The following is a 17,890-nucleotide window of genomic DNA, read 5'->3' as shown; positions in this document are numbered from 1 at the left end:
AATTTCTCCTATCTCTACCCATGATACTCTCCTCCCCCTCTTAAAAGCAGGTGGAAGTTCTGGTCACCATCGATTTCAAGGGTTTGATATAGAGAAAGGTAAATAATGTAGGCACCAATCATTAGGTGCCTAGTCATTAGGCACCAGAGTTCAACTAAGCTTAGAAACACTTCAACTGTTCCACAATGTTCTTATTTTATTCTCAAACACCCCATGAGGTGATCCATGATGTTATTTTTATTCTTTTACAGTGAGGAAATAAATAAAAGTATTTTTTGAGTGCTAGCAAATCTTAATTTTGTAATAATACTGAAGTTAATTTATATAGTTAAGTATTTTTATCCAAGGAGCTTCACTACCATAGGACCACATGGCCCATTCTCGAGCAAGGATGATCATAGTTCTTCCCTGGCTGCCCAAACCTGTTCAACTTTTCCATACTACAAACTACTTAGGGACAGGAACATGTCTTTTCTTGACTTATACCTATAGCACTTAGTTCAGAATCACTTGCTAGGTGGGTGGGTAGGCGCCCAAATGGGTAGATGGATCTTACTGGTTAATCAGCGCCTAGCTGGTTTTAGGAATTTAATGATGGAGAGTAGCAGGGCAGCCAATCTCTGCTATTGGACTTAAAAGCCTATAGAAAAAAAAAACAAAAACCCAACTATTGTATATGTAGGGACCATGTAATATGTTATTCTGCATGTTAAATTAATTATTTTTAATAACTAACATTGGAAAGGTAACACAACTAGGTTTTTAAAAAAGATTTATTTATTTATTTTGAGAGAGAGAGTGTGTATGAATGAGAGGGGTATGGCAGGGGGCGGGGGGGGGTGCGGCGAGAAAATCCCAAGCAGACCCCCAGCTGAGTGCAGAGCTCAGTGCAAGGCTCTATCTTAGGACCCTAAAATCATGACTTGAGCTGAAAACAAGAACGAGATGTTTAACCAACTGTGCCACCCAGGTGCCCCAGGACAACCAGATTTTTAAATTATAATATGATTTCTGATTAATAATAGCAAATCTTCTAAAGCCTCTTAGTTTTTGAATTATCACATTTATTTAATGGGACATTATAGGATTTGCAACATACCACTCTGATCTTAAAATAACTTTTCTCTTAAACTTCATTTCTTATCTAATACTATCTCCTGAGGAGCGTATTTTGCCAACTGTGTAAAGAATCCTTTTGATTTCTTATGATCTTCTTGATGTCAGCCATTTCTTGGGTAAATAATGGAAGCCCAGAAAACATCAAATGTCTTGAAGCTAACCATTGGGATCTGACTCTGAATTCCCCATAGTGTTCACATTCTCCTAGTCTGATTCTTTTTGGTCAGAGGTAAACCACAGTTTCTAGGCCAGATTCAGTCCAGGGATTATTTTTGCACAGACTGAATCTTTGAAAAAAATTTAAGGTGTGTTCAGATAAAAAACAAATGTGACAAAGACTCTGTGTGACCTGCAAAGCCTGAAACATTTACTATCTGTCCTTTACAGAAAAAGTTTGCCAACCTCTGTGTTGAGGGAAACCCTTGGAGATACTGCCATTTTCCACGAAGGTAAGTAAATGCCCCACCTGTTTCTCTTTTTTCTAACTATCTTGAAATTTAGGTGTAATCTTTATTTGGGAAAAAAATCTTGTCAAAATAACACATATAAGCAATATCTAATTTTGTGGAAACTTTGACCGACTGATTTTAATCTTGAATGATTTGTATTTATTGACAAAGTTAGCCTATTCTTACTAAATTAGTAATGATCTTATAAGTCTAATAAAAATTTACTGAGGTGTCACTGGTAGATTGATAAGGAGTATTAAGACAAAACTAAAATGTCATACCTCTTACATGTTTCTGCAAAGAAAATTAATGTCTAATTTAAAAGCAATTGCTTTTTAAAGTTAATATAATCTCTACAACAGATGGTAAAAAAATAGAGAGGATATCATATATCAACATTCATGTCTTTTTGGCTCCAAATCTATAATAAAAGTGGTGATCAATTATGATGTTTGAATGACAGTATATATCTTTGAAAATTACCTGCTCTCCATCAACTCCTGGGATTCCTGGAGATCCTGGCTCTCCCTGTTAAGAGAAAAAGTGATCGCTTGCTTCCATTTATCATTGGTAACTAGAAGTCATGTTAGCTGGTGACAGTACAATTTGACTTTCAGCCTATGTATCGTAACCCAAGAACAGTTTGTTATATCATACACATATCAAAACTAAGTGAAATAACATTTTCTTGAAGATTATATGTAACAATAGTCATGTAGCTCAGGTCCAATTTTTTATTTTTTGCCCCAAGTGAGATGTAGGCTAAAGGAAAAAATGCTGAAAGAAAACTGATAGAGGTCGTTTAGTGGTTGACCATATTCTATAACAACAACCTATATGCCCTAGTTAATTTTTTCCTCCCTAAAAAATCTGTATGATTTCTCTTCATTTTCCAACTTCAGAAAAAAGCAAAAACATGAAAGCTGACTTAAGAACAGAGTGCAAAGCCATAAGTTTATAATATTTTAACTGATAACATTTGAACAACGGATACAGGTTCATGATTGTGAATGTGCTATTTCCAGATAGAATCAATCAGATAACATTTCAATCTTCATAAAATCACTTTTGGATTTATTCAATTACCTATACTATGCTAGGAATAAAATAAAGTTTTCTATTCATATGATTTCTTAGAAACCTTGACAAACCCAAAATCTATTTATTTTTTCTTAATTGAAGATGTCTCATTTAAAACAAATGTAAACAATGTGCTAGATATTTATTCCAACAACAAATCTCCAGTCATTTTTCACTTGGAAATGTACTGAACAAATTTTTTGAAAGGTAAGATATCATTTTAGATCAATGCATCACTTTTGTAAATCCCATTATTTTGAAATTGTTAGACAGTCTTTCCCTGGTAAAAACTTTAACAGCTATCAGCCATAGAATGAAATTTGAGCTTTCCAAACATTTAATGAAAGCCTGACAAACAAAAGTGCAAAGAAAAAAAAAAAGGAAAAGCCTTTCCTTACTCCTGACTTCCCGTTCTTTGTGGGAGCAGCAAAGTTTATTTTGCCACAAACAAGTCTGCTGAGATTGGATGCACCTGGCCAAGACCTAGTTTCAGTTTGAATACTTGTCAGCACTCTGGGCCCAGTAATGATTGTTTTGCTATGCTTTTACCTTCAAAATGTGACTCATGAGTGTTTAAAAGAAAACATAACTCATGGCTTATGAATTTATCTTTCACTCATCAAATGTAGTTGGTAAAGAGTTACTTGATGTGTAAGAAGTCAACCGATCCTGGTTTGACAAGGGAAAGAGAAACACTAACTGAATAGGTTTCCATTCAGTCTGAGGTTGTGAGTCCCCAGGGCAAATGGGTTCTGTATTTGACTCGGGCTGCAATTGCTGACTCTTGGTCATAGGCATATCTCATCTCAGATATCCCAACCTTCTTGAGGAAAGATCACGGAAAGCTTGAAAGACTGTATCAGTCAGTCCAAGAGCTCAGTTATGAGATCACTGTGTTTTGTTTGGGGTGGGGCATGGTAATAGCATAGTGGGAAGGCTGGTAGGACTGAGAGATAAGGGAGGCTCACTACTCCTCTCCCACTGCCCACTTGCCATGACATTCATTTGGCCAGCTTCTTTCTATCCCAGTTTCAGCTCAAAGTCATTCTTGATTCCTAACAGAGAGTAACCTTCCTATATGCGCATCCATAACGTGTACTCTTCATCATTAGTAATTGTGCCTTTACTTGCCTATCTCCTGTTCTAAACTGTAAGCTCCTTATTGAAACCCTTACTATATCCAAGTGTCTCTGTTAGATATTAGTCCTTATCACAGAGTAGAGGCTCAAAAATTACTTACTGAATAACAATTAAAATGAATAGTAATTGGATTATAAAATAAGGAGGGAGGTACAGGTTTTACCACTACATGTATCCTTCATGGCTAGGTGGTTTTTTTTTTTGTCTCTTTAGAACAAGGGATGGATTCCCTTTGGATTTCTGTAGATCCTTTGGGCTTTAAAGAAGGGTAAAGTCCTAGAAGATTTTAGGGTGTGTTTAGCACTGGGGCCAATTTTGGTTCTGGAGACTTAGTCAAGTGAGGAGAAGGACAAAGATCCTTAGATCCTAGATCCTGTGTAGATCCTCTACACAGATGAAAAAACGATCTGCAGATTTCCTTTGTGGCTGTCTAATCCAGCTCACCAAAATATTAGAGTAGGGATCTAGGCTGACTTGCTCACCAGGAACAAACAATTAGAGCATTTTTGTGTTACATTTCTTAGGGACCAGAATGTGATAGAGAAATAGAAAGTTTAAAAATCCCAAACCTTACATTAATGTTTTACATGAGATCTGTTTGAAATTAGGTTCCGTGTTCTAAATGTATCTATTGGGTGAGGACCTCAGCACTATTTTACTTTATACTCCTTTTTATAAAAGAAAAATAGTTTTCTATGTGCTAGCTTTCTGTTTCTAAGCATCTTAGAAGAAAAGGATACAAAAGCTGATGTGTATGTCTGTGTAGGTATGTGAGTGTATGTGTATGACAGACTTAGCAAATAAACTGCTTTAAAAGGCACCAACAAAAGATGGATTGCAAAACTACTTAAATCTCCTACAGAACTCCAATGATGAAAGCCATATTTCAACAAATATTTCAGCTCAGTTCTGAAAAGCTAGAGACACTGGCCATGTGTTAATTGCTCAAATGTGGCTATACAAACCTAAGTTTAAGTTTAGAGGGATAAAGCGAACACCACTAATAAATTTGAGATATAATCAAGAAATTCTAGGTTCCTGCTATTCATAAGTGGTATGTTTCATTAGTTAAGATTTAAATGGCTGAATGTTTGAATACGTATAATAGGATTCATTATAAAAAATGACTCAAAAAAGATTTCTCAAATTGTCATCTATGAATACATCTTGCTCAATCTTCTCTTGTTTTTATTATTACAAATGAATTGAAGAGAAAAATCTTTTTTGGTGTTAGAGTAAATTTTCGTTAGTGGCTATTTTACCTTTATAATTTCTGTAAAACTTGTTTTTCCCTTGTTTAATATTCTGTTTTTCTTAATATCTTCCCTCTAAATTTAATGCTATTCTTATTTCTCTCTCTTCTTTACTAATTTTCTTTTTTTTTCCCCAATCCTGCTTTCTTAAGCTCAGACCTCAAAGTTTATTCTTAGCTCTCTTAAGCAATATTGCTGATCTCAGCTCCTTCAGCATTTTGGAAGAATGATTTTTCAAAGATACATAAATTTAAGGTGGGATTCTCTATATCATACATGGTAAATGGAAGCAAGTAAAATAAAGAATAACCTTTGGCCCTTGTAGTCCTTGAGGTCCAGGTGGTCCAGGGGGACCCTAAACCAAGAAAAGACAAAGTTTTAAAAAGTAGCAAGTATATGTATCACTATTTATGCTTTAAATAATAAGTATACTATATACTTCTTTTATTTCTGTCATAATCAAACATCTCTCAATCTTAATTTGCAATGAGGGCAAATTTGGAAGCTATGGAATTATAAAAATGATTTACTTATATGCAAAAATATCAATACATTTATGTAAAATAACACTGAAGATGCTTTTGAGTTTATTTTCTAAGATAATTCAAAATTGCTGCTGTGTCCCACATTCATTTCCTTGGGTTGAGATAGCTTACTGATATTACCTATGTTTCCACACACTTGGCCTGGCCCACACACAAGGGACTTGATTCCCCAAACACTGAGGAACAAAGCTATATTATTATAAGGCCAAAGACTTTAAGAAAAGTAGCAATAACTTTTCTTTTTTAGTCTTTTTCACTACACAAACAAATGACTTAATTGGGCAAATGTCATAAAAGGTTATTAATAAAAGAAAGCATAAAACTCAATATCAGACAAAAACAAGTGCTACATTAGTTCCATTATGGCCAGCATGCATCAACACCAAATATGAAGTCACAGACTACAGAAATCATGCAATAGGAGTTACCGTGACAGTTAAGGTGGTAATCCTCTGTTGGGAAAATGCATTGACAAAGACAGAGTTACCTATTTTGTGTGCTAAAGTACAATAATACATTTACGAAATAATCAATTTTCTGAATACGTTCTGGCAAGCCTGATGTCCTATAAGAGACTGACAAGATACTGAAAACATATTATCCTATCTTTAAATGAATATAGGATAGAAATAAAGATTTTTCAGGGAGCAGGGGTCAGATTGCCATTCATCACCTGATAAAGATTGTTTTTAAATGATTTTTAGATTGTTTTTCTGAAAAACAATCTGAGGGTTTTGAAGGGGCGGGGGGTGGGAGGTTGGGGTAACAGGTGGTGGGTATTATAGAGGGCACGGATTGCATGGAGCACTGGGTGTAGTGCAAATATAATGAATACTGTTATGCTGAAAATAAATAAAAAATAAATTAAAAAAAAGAAAAAATGATTTTTAGATTTTTCTTAAAAAAATCTATGTGTTAAGAAAAAAGAAAATGTCAAAATTTTAATTCATTTGATTAAAAAAATTATGTAGTAAAATGGTGTTCTGGAGAGCTTTGTCAGCATGACTGTAAACTGAGAAACTGCTATTTACAAGAGTTCCATTCTAGAGCACTTCAGTTAAAGAAAAGGGAAATACCCAATTGTAGGTGTAAGTAATATTTTTTCTTTTTTAGATTTTAGCTTATTTGTTGCATTACAATTAGCTTTTTTGGGTGCCATGGCTAAAGACAGAATGTGACATGGAATTCATCCAGTTTCTTAGTGTAAAGTACTACAGCACCACCACAAAATGTATTCTTTTGAAGGATGATTCTCCATATTTCATTTTGAATCCATGAATCATTTCTGCATTAATGTTTTCTAGTCTAAGTCTCGTGCTGAAAGTTCTTTTTGTGTTGTGTGTGTGTGAGTGAGAGAGAGAGAGAGAGAGCGTGTGTGACCAGAGGGATGGGTGGTGAGGAAGGGCAGAGGGAGAGAGAGAATCTCAAGCAGGCTCCAGAACCAGCAAGGAGCCCCGAGTGGGCCTCCATCTTACGATCCTGAGATCATGACCTGAGCTGAAATCAAAAGTTGGTCTTTCAACCAACTGAAACACCCATGTACCACGCGTGCTAAAAGTTCTGTAGGGTGCATAACTACCTGATGTAGTCATAGAGGGAGCACACTTTCCATCAGCGACTCCGGTCACAGAAAAATGTTATCCAGTCACATGTAAACTTGTGAATATCAGTTTAACACCATCCGTTTATTTTCCACTCTTCCATTCCAATTTCTGATTCAGGTTGCTGTTGTTTATTATTATTGTCGTAAAAAATAATCTTAATATTACCGATCTTGCTTCACATACTTGGGTCTCTAGTGACATGACATCATCATTTCTTTCTTTTTTTTTTTTTTTAAAGATTTTATTTGTTTATTTGACAGACAGAGATCACAAGTAGGCAGAGAGGCAGGCAGAGAGAGAGAGAGGAGAAAGTGGACTCCCTGCTGAGCAGAGAGCCCGACGCGGGACTCGATCCCAGGACCCTGAGATCATGACCTGAGCCGAAGGCAGCGGCTTAACCCACTGAGCCACCCAGGCGCCCGACATCATCATTTCTTAGAAAACAATATATTTACGCATGTGTAGAAATGATTAAAGTCTGTATTCTAGGATAACATCAGTCATGGTTATGACAGCTTCATGGATAACACAGTAGGGAAAAAACCCACCACCAGTGCTTCTAAGACAAAAGGCAAAGTGGTCACAAACTGGAGGCAAGTTTAAAAAATATATATATATCAAGGCCCAGATTTTTATACTATGGACTCTGGGAAACAAACTGAGGGTTTCAGAGGGGAGGGGGTTTGGGGAATGGGTGACCTTGGTGATGGATATTAAGGAGGGCGAGGATTGCATGGAGCACTGAGTGTTATATGCAAACAATGAATCATGGAACATGACATCAAAAATTAATGAAATACTGTATGGTGACTAACATAATAATTTAAAAAACTATCATATTTGTGTAACACAAGGCACCACTTACTTTATTCTTAAGGGATTCACCTAGAGCTCGAGTCAGATTTATAGTCATGAGAAAGCTACATCTTTGCTCCTATAAGTAGGTGAGTCATTTCTAAAAAGGCTATTAGAATATTACAGAGTAGAAATAATTTCTTTATCACTATCTTCCAATTATATATTGTATTTTTAACTACAGAGCAGAATCATGAAACCTTAGAAAGGGAAGAGAATTTTCAATTTGAACTCCCTGAGGTTTTCTAAATGTAGAATATTTGAATTCATTTTCTACCGGGACACAAAACTAGTTTTGTCTTTTTTAAGGATAACAATGTGTTTTATCATGAGTTGCCTAATAAGGGCATATTATTAGTGGTAACTGAACTATCTAACAGATGGAGTTTATGTCATCGTGTTAAATAACTAACTGAATTTTGTGAGACCTAACAGTTACATAGGGTGGCTTTCATCCTGCTAATAATAAAAGAACAAATGACAAGGGCACCTGGGTGGCTCAGTGGGTTAAGCTGCTGCCTTTGGCTCAGGTCATGATCTCGGGGTCCTGGGATCGAGTCCCGCATCGAGCAGAGAGCCTGCTTCCCTCTCTCTCTCTCTGCCTGCCTCTCTGCCTACTTGTGATCTGTCTCTGTCAAATAAATAAATAAAATCTTAAAAAAAAAAAAAAAGAACAAATGACAAACTAAGCTTAACTTCTCAGCAACATAGTTTTTACCACCATCCTAAAGCACCTGTGTGCAGACACATGAGACATCCTGAAGATGTTGGCTCACTCTGGATTTCTTCTACCTGGTTCCTCTAAGTTAAACCTATGTGAATTCAGCAGCTTTCTCTTGAACTCCACAAATGACTGGAAAACCATAATTTTAGTAGTGATGGAGAAAGACGTGTTGTTCTCTATGAGGCACGATGTGAAATGGGAAGCATGAACTGGAGGTTGAAGCCCCCCAGGCTGTTTTGTGATTTATTCCCTGAGATCCTTATGTGAATCTCTTTAGAATTAAAGGTTAATATCTTTCATTTCTCATAATGATGCAAGGTGAAAGTCACCCATATTTACACTAAACAATAGGTTTAAGTTATATGGTATTGAACGTTTTTAAAAACTTGAGTTAGGAAGTAGAGAGGTTTTACTGTTAATTTTAGAAACCTAAAAATCAAAATAAATGGCTTATGGCAGATGTTTATGTAAATAACAATTTTCAGTAGAGGCAATGGTAAAATTTTCTATTTCTAATGTGATGTTTTTAGAATTTTAATATACATCTATTTACTTATTTATTCTAGATTTTTGGGGGCAGATTTATTTTTAGAGGAGGCGATAATAAAATGAAATCTGTGGGGTGCCAGAGTGCTCACTTGGTTGAGCGGCTGACTCTTAATTTGGGCTCAGATCATGATCTCAGTGCTGTGAGACTGTGCCCTGAGTCTGGGCTCCACGCTCAGTGGGCAGTCTGCTTGAGATTATCTTTCTCCCTTTCCTTCTGTCCCTTCCCCTGCTTGTGCACTTGCTTGCTCTCTCTCTCTCTCTCTGAAATAAATAAATAAAATCTTTAACAAAAGTGAAATCAGCAAAATGGTGAGTATCCATCACTGGCTAAGAATAGAAGAGTAGAATGTCTACTACCTCTTCTCAGGCTAATGGCTTAACTAATTTTTTAAGGGCCCTTGTTCTAGTAGAGTACTATATTAGGAAAATAAATAATTTTTAAAAAATAACTATAAGCTATTTACAAAAATAACACATAGCTTCCCTAACATCCCTATTGAAACAATAAATCTTTAGGTTGAGATAAAAACATAAACTACTTTACCGTGATGGATATTGACTGGTTTACTGTCATACAGAACTTGAGGTGGAACAAGAAACTGAGCACATACACCATTTCTTATTAAGACCTAGGTGTCAATTTTTTAAAAAGTACAGTACATTTATATATGTCAGCCAAGAGTGTTCAGGAGCTCCTAAAAAGTGACCCTAAGCGTAATATATTTTATGGACTCTTAGGAAAAAAACCTATTCTAAAACATCTTTACTTTACAAATAAGATCAATGAAGTATAGATACACTCATTGATTTCCTGAAAATGAGTCAGCTAGTTAATAGCAAAGGAGAGACCAAAACAGATTTCAGTTTTAGGCTGAGAGCAGCTTGCCTCATGCCTGGCTCTGTTCGTGCAAAGAATACTTTAAAAGATACAATTTTTCCAGAAAGGACCATAGCCTATAATATTAGAGCATTTCTTGGAAGCTAAGAGAATGTATGTCTTTTAAAAGTGATAGTAAGAATCATAGCGTCACTGAAAGAAGTTGAAGGGAAATTTACAACATTGCAAATAAATTAAGTTAAAAAATATATCCCTATATTTTATAAGTAAAAACTGAAAACTAGTAGGTGTCTCAAAACTTCTTATTCTCTTTCTCTCTTTCCTTCCACATGCAGTTATCGATTTGTGGGGGAAAAGGGACAATTTAGAAATCTAGTTCTAGAACTTGACAATAGCCTAGAGGTTACAGCTTATGTTTAATCTACTTGCATTGAGGAGGTGTTGACTGAACATACTGACCAAGCAACATATTTTCAAGCAGTAAAGATGCTCATCTTTGCATTTTACCAGAAGAAAAAGAATGAAATGAGAAGAAAAATAGATTGAGGGGCCCTGGGTGGCTCAGGTGGTTGAGCACCCGACTCTTGATTTCAGCTCAGGTCGTGATTATCAGGTGGTGAGAGGGAACCCTGTGTTGGGCTCTGTGCTCAGCATGGAGTCTACTTGTCCCTCTCCCTCTGCTCCCCCACCCCCTCACCTCCAGCTGTCGTTCTCTCTCTCTCAAACAAATGAAAAAAATCTTTAAAACAAAACAAAACAAAACAAAACAAAAATAGGCTAAGCTGAAGGCAGAGTCTGCAAAAACTATTTAATAGATACTTTACTAGTTAAAAATGGTAGTTGTAGCAAAGGACCTATAGAAATGTAGATCTACCATACTAGAGATCTGAGAGTGAAATCATGAAGATGGGGGAAATAATTCAATCAAGTACAAAACGGCAACCATTTAAAACTAATTTGGTTTTCAAGCAAAAAAATGGATCGTATGTATATGCTAAGTGCACTCACTCATCAATCAGTAAGCATTTGTTCAATATTTACATGCCCAGACCTGTGCCAGGTATATTGGGGGCTATAAAATTAGCCTGAGACACATTTCTGTCACCAAGAAACTCATAATCTAGCAAGGGGCATGACTAAAATAAATTATTTGATTTGAGAACAATTAAAGGTTAAGCTGTTGGGCCCTGACTGCTAATGGTTGAAAGGATGGAAAGAAAGAATCATCTGGGTGGCAGCAGTGCATTGTTGGATGGGATTTAGATAGATGAGGGGAAGCGAAGAAGAATGGGATCAGGCAAATATGATATGGTAAATATGACCACTCGGGGAAAATCTGTGCTGTGGAGAAATGGAAAATTCTATATAGGAAAGGCAGGATTAGAGAGCTTGGAAAGTCAGATGAAGGTCAGGCTAGATAGAGTAGGTAAGGGGGTCATTGGAGTTTCTGAGCAGATTAGAGCCATCAAAAAAGTGACAGTTTAGGAAAATTAGCCTTAGAGTGATATGCAGGATGGGTTAGAAAGGGCACAAGGATTAGAAGAATTGGTCAAGGGCCTGTTGCAGTGTTAGCCCTGAAACAAGTAAGATATGGACCAAGCTTGGAATGCAGAGAATGAGGCAACCTTAGGAGGCACTTCGAGAAATGAAATGACCACATGTGGTGAGATGTAAAGGATGAAGGAGTCACAATAGTTGAAAATGACTCTAAAGTTTCTACCTCAAGACAGCCAAAGAATTACAGGATCACTAAAAGATAGTGATTAGTTAAAAAAAAGGAATCATTTGGTTGGTGGGGAAAGTGACCAGTATAATTGTGTGTGTTGGTAGGAATTAATAGGGCAATGGTGAATACCTAGTGGAAATATTCTTAGATAGCTGGAGGTACCCACAGCACGGACCCAGAGGTGAAAGATTTGGAAGCCACAACACAGAAGAACACAGAGAGAGTGACTTAACCATGAAAAGATCAGAGTCTTGAGGATACCAAAAATTAGGGGATGACAGAAAAACTGGAAATACTAACATAGAATGGATCTATCAAAGAAGAAAACTAGAAGAAATCAGAGTAGAGGATTAGGAAAACCAGAAAGAAAAAGTTTCAAAAACAAGGTGGTTTAGTAGAAATGTCACAGAAAATTAAGGGTGAGGAGAACAATAGGCTTGACCTAGAGGTCACTGATGGCCTTATAAGAGAAGTTTTAACAGAGCATTGATATAGGCTAAAAGGGAGGAAGACAAGCATTAAAAAAAAAAAAAAAAGAAGAAGACTCTGAGAAATAAACTGAGGGTTTTGGAGCGGAAGGGGTGGGGCATTGGGCGAGCCTGGTGGTGGGTATTAGGGCATGTATTGCATGGAGGACTGGGTGTGGTGCATAAACAATGAATTCTGGAACACTTGAAAAAAAATTAACATTTTAAAGAAAGGGATGAAGAGAAAGCAAAGATGATGGAGACAAGCTACATGGTCTATGGACTTTTACTCTATAGGTATTTCTCTATGGTAGTACATTATATTATGAATGGTAGCAGTAATAAGAAATACCTAAAGAGGACTTAGTATGTGCCAGGCACTGCTCTAAGTGTACACTGTGTATTTAGGAATTTATTTCTCATAAAACTCTTAAGACAGGTGTTACTATCTTCATTTTGCAGATAAGGACACTGAGGTACAGAGAAGTTAAATAACTTGCCCTCACCCATGCACTTAGTAAGCAAGAGATTTTCACCCAGAGAGCTCTGACTCTAAAGCCACAGGGCTCTTAATTGCTCTGTTAGGCTTGCTTTTGAAGCAAGGAGACAAAGTGGCAAAATAAGCACAAGGTGTAAACCAGATAAAACTAAACACTAAAGCATATCCGAAGACAGAAGGGAAAGAAAAGGAATGATGGAAATATGCTAAGCAATATGCTAAGAACACATACTGGGGCATGGAGAAGGGGATGGGCTCAGGAAGAAGGTGTGCTTTGAGCAAGCGGAGCCCTCTGGGATCATGGAGTGAGGGGCATGGGAGCTGATATTTACACATATTTCATGGGTGTGTCAGGTTTGGCGGCAGTCACTTACCTGCAAGGCTTCATGGAGGTTGCCATTGTAGTCTATGATCTCGGTGGCTCCCTGATCTCCCTTTTGACCAGGTGGACCCTGTGAAGAAAACCAACCAAGGGAAAATCATGGAAGTTAAGCTAGCCTGTACAGGGAACTGTGACAGAAACAAAAATAGCAACATGCAGCTCTCTCTGACCAGCCGTTCTGTGGTAGGACTCAATTGCACTTCAGAGTAATTATCCTCAAATTTCGTCCTTATTGAAAAGAAGACAAACGCTTTTGGTGTCCTATAGATTAAAGATATGAAACTTGATTTTTTAAAAAAAGAGAGATAATTCAATCTCTGAAACTGTTTTCTGAAAATTATAAAATATAGGCTAATCTGATTTGACTTGCAACATTTTGTTGGCTTTAATAATATTTATTAAAGCAACACCTAATCTCTTCTTATTCTTCTACATCTAATCGATTGTTTCCTTATTAGAACACAGTTCTGTAGGAAATGCTTGGCTTGTTCAGTAGGAACAGAATTCCATTAAAATTAAATGAAATAGGGAACAGATATAAGATGTCTACTGCACTCATTAGTTCTGCCACTGAATTTCCATTAGTCATGTCCTAATTCCCTGCCTGTCTTTAAAAAAAGCTTAGAAAATATGGGCTATTGCTTTCCTTATAATTGGCTTAATTGAAAAATGGAAAATTCTATTAGCTGGATGGTTATGGGCTTGCTATTGCTCAGTTAGCAGAGGGAAAGTAGAGAGAAAATGTTCTTTAGAGCTTTTCTTGTGAGCTTATTTTACATGTTAGACTCTATACACTCATTGTTCCAGTTGACTCAAATAAAAAAAAAAACAAAAAAGAAAAAAGGGGAGCAGCAGAAATCATCAGTAGTCCACCTCCAGTGCTATTATTGGGTAATATTAGTCCAGGTGCCTTGTGAAAAGCCACATGGATATATGAGTCAAATCTGGGCTTGTAGGGGCCAAAACTTAAATGAAAATGTACTCACCCTTGGTCCCAGGGCTCCAGAGTCCCCTTTCTCTCCACGATCACCCTTGCCCCAGGGAAAAAAGAAAAGCCTCAATTAGTAGTGGGGCCAATGGTCCAGAAATATCTCAAATCTAAGGATATATTTAAACTATGCAGAAGCACCTCTGATATGAACTTCTGACATGGAAATAACAGCTCGAAGAACAATAACCAGGGGCATAGCAAATGCTTCCTTAAGATGCACTGTAAATCCCCCTTTCAGATGACAGAGTATCTTGGAATACAGGAACTCTCTTATTAGAGATTTTCAAAAGCAAGGCAAGTGGTTTCTTTGATACCCAAAGTAAGATTTACCTCTCAGACTGAGCCATATTTTTGTTTTTATATGAAGAGATTTGGGGCAAAGGAAAACAGAACCAATCACTGGGTTGTCTGTTTTCTGAGGGGGAAAAAAAAAGGGTGTGTAGATAATCTGGATAGGGAAGGAATGGAGAGCTCAGTCTAGGGAGGTTTAGAAGGGAAAAGTGATCAGTGAGGCCACTCTTTGATGATGATGAAGATCTATGGAAAAGTCTAGAGATACAGGCCTTTTAACACACAGAAGGTGCTGAAGTGGACAGAGCTAGCCAGAGCAGGTTGGCAGGGCTGAAGGTCAGGGGTAGGGGGAAACCAGCTTTGTTTTGAAAATGCAATATGTAAAATCACTAAAGTTCCATTCATGGTGTTATTACCCAATCTGGAGAGAAATCAGGAATAGCCCAAGCATCAAACCACACAGGCATCCCTCCAAGAGCACTCAAAATTCTCGTAAGTCTAAAGAGAATCTTTGGAGAAGAGATTTGAACCTGTGTAGACTTGAAAGTTCTTTAAGACAGCCTTAAATTTGTCGTATCCTTTTCCTAGGTGGAATTCAAAGCCTTTTAATATGTCTCTCTACATATTTCATAAAATGGATACGGACCAATGAAAGTAAGCAGGAAAAGGGTTTTTCATTTTTTTTAATCCACATTATACTAATAACATTCACCATAATAATTAAATTTGCTATGAATAGAGAATTAATGATTTCTGCTCTGTTTTCCTCATTTTTTACCCATTTTTTCATGTTATTAGCTGATAACATCTTAACATGATTTTGCTTACAATATTAGATTATGGTAAATATTATAAAAAGCATGATAAAGGAAAAATTTTAATAGGCGGTGAAATTTTAATGCCATGGAGGGAATCAGCTAACTTAAAAGCAAAGTATAATTTGAACATTTATCACAAAGACTGCCAGGAAATAAATAAGATCATACCTACATAATGTAAGTTAAATAAAGTCTTTTTTCCCCCCAAAGAAGCTATTCTTACGAAACAGGAAATACAACTTCTCTTAAATAGTAGTCTGAAACACAAGAACACACTAAAACAACAAGATGAAGCAAATTAATTGTTTTGATATAGTATCACAGGGATGAAAATATTGTGATTCCAGTGTGTGAGAATTTAAAACATGATTCTCTGTGGAAGAGGCAAAAGGCACAGCTCTTGAAGGTGTCATGTGACATTAAAATGATTACTGACCTTTGACCCCTTGGGGCCTCTAGTTCCTGATTCACCTTGTTTGCCCTATTATGGGAGAATATGAAAATGGAAAAGAGAAATGACAGAGGAGATAAGAACAGAAAAAGGAAATTAGCAGTGACTCAGAATAATGAAGAAAAATGGAAACACTTTATTATAACTGTTTGAATATATGGCTCTATGTAATTTTGGATATCATAATACAAAGCTTAAGTAGTTATCACCATATCATTAGCTCATTCTCTGGTCTCGCCACCACCTTCATTCCATTATAATTCTGAAGACTGCCCACCCATCAGTGGATGGGAAGAGTTCTGTGAATAATCCTCATTAGTCTCAACAGTGTTGGCATAAATTTCTTTTTCATCAAAGACTTATACCATTTCCTGTGTCTCCACGATGGATTATTAGAATAAAGTGTTACCATATTAGTTTGCAGGAAGTTTAGAGGAATAAAGACTAAACAGTGAAATAAATCCCTAGCTCTGATATTTTCAGAGTGTTCTACACCTTCAAGTTACCACAGAAACTAACACATTGCATATCAACATTTTTCTCAGTAAGTTTTAATACACACTGAGTGACAACATGTTAATATGATTGCACCTTCCCCTTTACGTTTGGATGTGTTATTAGATTTGTTTACTGGACAGAACAGACTAGAAAAGTGGAATTGTAAAATTCCTTTCAAAAAGAACCAAACTGTGCATTTCAATAAATTATGATTTTTGCTGTTTTAATACCCGTTAAGGAACTATAGTTTAGTTTCATGTTCCAAAGTAAGTAGGACATATTTCCAAACCAAAGAAAACTGTCTTCCAACGGAAGAATAACTGACCTTTGGTCCAGGGGCTCCAGGCTCCCCTCGTTCACCTCTTCCAGGAGGCCCTGTCTCCCCGCGTTCACCCTGTCGCAAAATACAAAACAAGTAAATGGCAATTCCTCCTTCACTCCCGCCCCCGGGTTTGTCCCTGTAGATTAACAAGTGAATTCGATAAAATGAAGGAAAGTGCAGAGTTACCACTTATTTACCACGTATCCTGCACTGTACTAATCTCAACATAGATTATCTCATTTGATAATCAAAATAATTATTCAGTGTTTGTATTATCATTTCTACTTTATACATAAGGAAATGGTTTGGTAATGCTTATCTGATACCTATCTTGGTAAATGGAATACCTTTAAAGGGAATTGATAAGAGCATCATTATATTTCAAGAGAGACATGGACACAGTTTTCATTCTGTGGCAACTTTTTAAGATCTGCCGGGGGGAAACATGGCCACGTGGCTAAGTGTCAGGTTTTGTAATCCAACATCCTAGACGTTAATCTGGCCTCTGTTATTCACCAGTTCTATGTTTTGGGACAAATTAGTTACGTTCTGAAAAAGTCATTTTCCTCTGTAATGTGAAGAAAAGTATAAAGACAAAGTGCTCAGAATGGTGTAAGATACATAGGTCTTACAGCTTTTGACTATTTTCATAGCTCGATGAAGAATGAACATGATCACTGCTCTCAAGGAGCTAATTATCTGCTTAGACAGACAAGATCCACATAAGCAAAATAGTTCAGAATTAAGGAGTCATGTAAGGCTAACATGTGAGAGAAAAGGAAATCCCATAGGGTTTTGAATGGTCCAGACTGGCTAGTTGGAGGTGAGATCGAGCCATGTCCTAAAGGATGGATATGGTGTATTTTACAACTATTGTTGGTTATGACTGTGCTTTTGACGAGTCCAGCAGCTGTCTAAAATACTTCACATGCATTGTCTTATTTAATCCTTGGGACAAAGGAGAAAGGTACTGGTTCCCAGAGTCTTACAGATGAGCAGACTGAATGAAGCTCAGGGAGGTTAAGTAACATGGCCAAAAATCACAAAGCTTTTAAAGTGGGAGAGCTGTGATATAAAACTGACTGTGCTCAATACTCAACTTCTGCATAAATGTTTCTGTATGTAAATCTTTTGCACATATCTGATCATTTTCTTAGGATAAATTCCTCATTGGGGACTTGCTGGGTCAAAATGTACAAACATTTGAAAAGCTTGCCAAATTGCTCCCCAGGAAGACCATGTCATTTTCCATTCCTGAGCACAGAGTAGAGAGTGACGGCTTCCTGAAT

The 17,890-nt window shown here is 36.7% G+C and overlaps 1 protein-coding gene across 1 annotated transcript in view; it reads right to left on the bottom strand.

Moving 5' to 3' along the window:
- Nucleotides 1–17,890, bottom strand: part of COL25A1 (collagen type XXV alpha 1 chain) — a 473,496-nt gene that overhangs the window by 35,349 nt on the left and 420,257 nt on the right. Inside the window, exons 20-25 of the mRNA XM_059171218.1 lie at nt 16,605–16,673; nt 15,767–15,811; nt 14,217–14,261; nt 13,223–13,300; nt 5,352–5,396; nt 2,052–2,096 (exon numbers count right to left, since the gene is read on the bottom strand). Coding sequence (XP_059027201.1) covers nt 2,052–2,096; nt 5,352–5,396; nt 13,223–13,300; nt 14,217–14,261; nt 15,767–15,811; nt 16,605–16,673 — 327 coding nt within the window. The remainder of the gene's footprint in view (nt 1–2,051; nt 2,097–5,351; nt 5,397–13,222; nt 13,301–14,216; nt 14,262–15,766; nt 15,812–16,604; nt 16,674–17,890) is intronic.

Source organism: Mustela lutreola, chromosome 1, assembly GCF_030435805.1.
Source record: "Mustela lutreola isolate mMusLut2 chromosome 1, mMusLut2.pri, whole genome shotgun sequence".
NCBI classification, from domain to species: domain Eukaryota; kingdom Metazoa; phylum Chordata; class Mammalia; order Carnivora; family Mustelidae; genus Mustela; species Mustela lutreola.
Note: the sequence above shows the minus strand (reverse complement) of the source record. Positions and strands in the feature narration are given on the sequence as shown.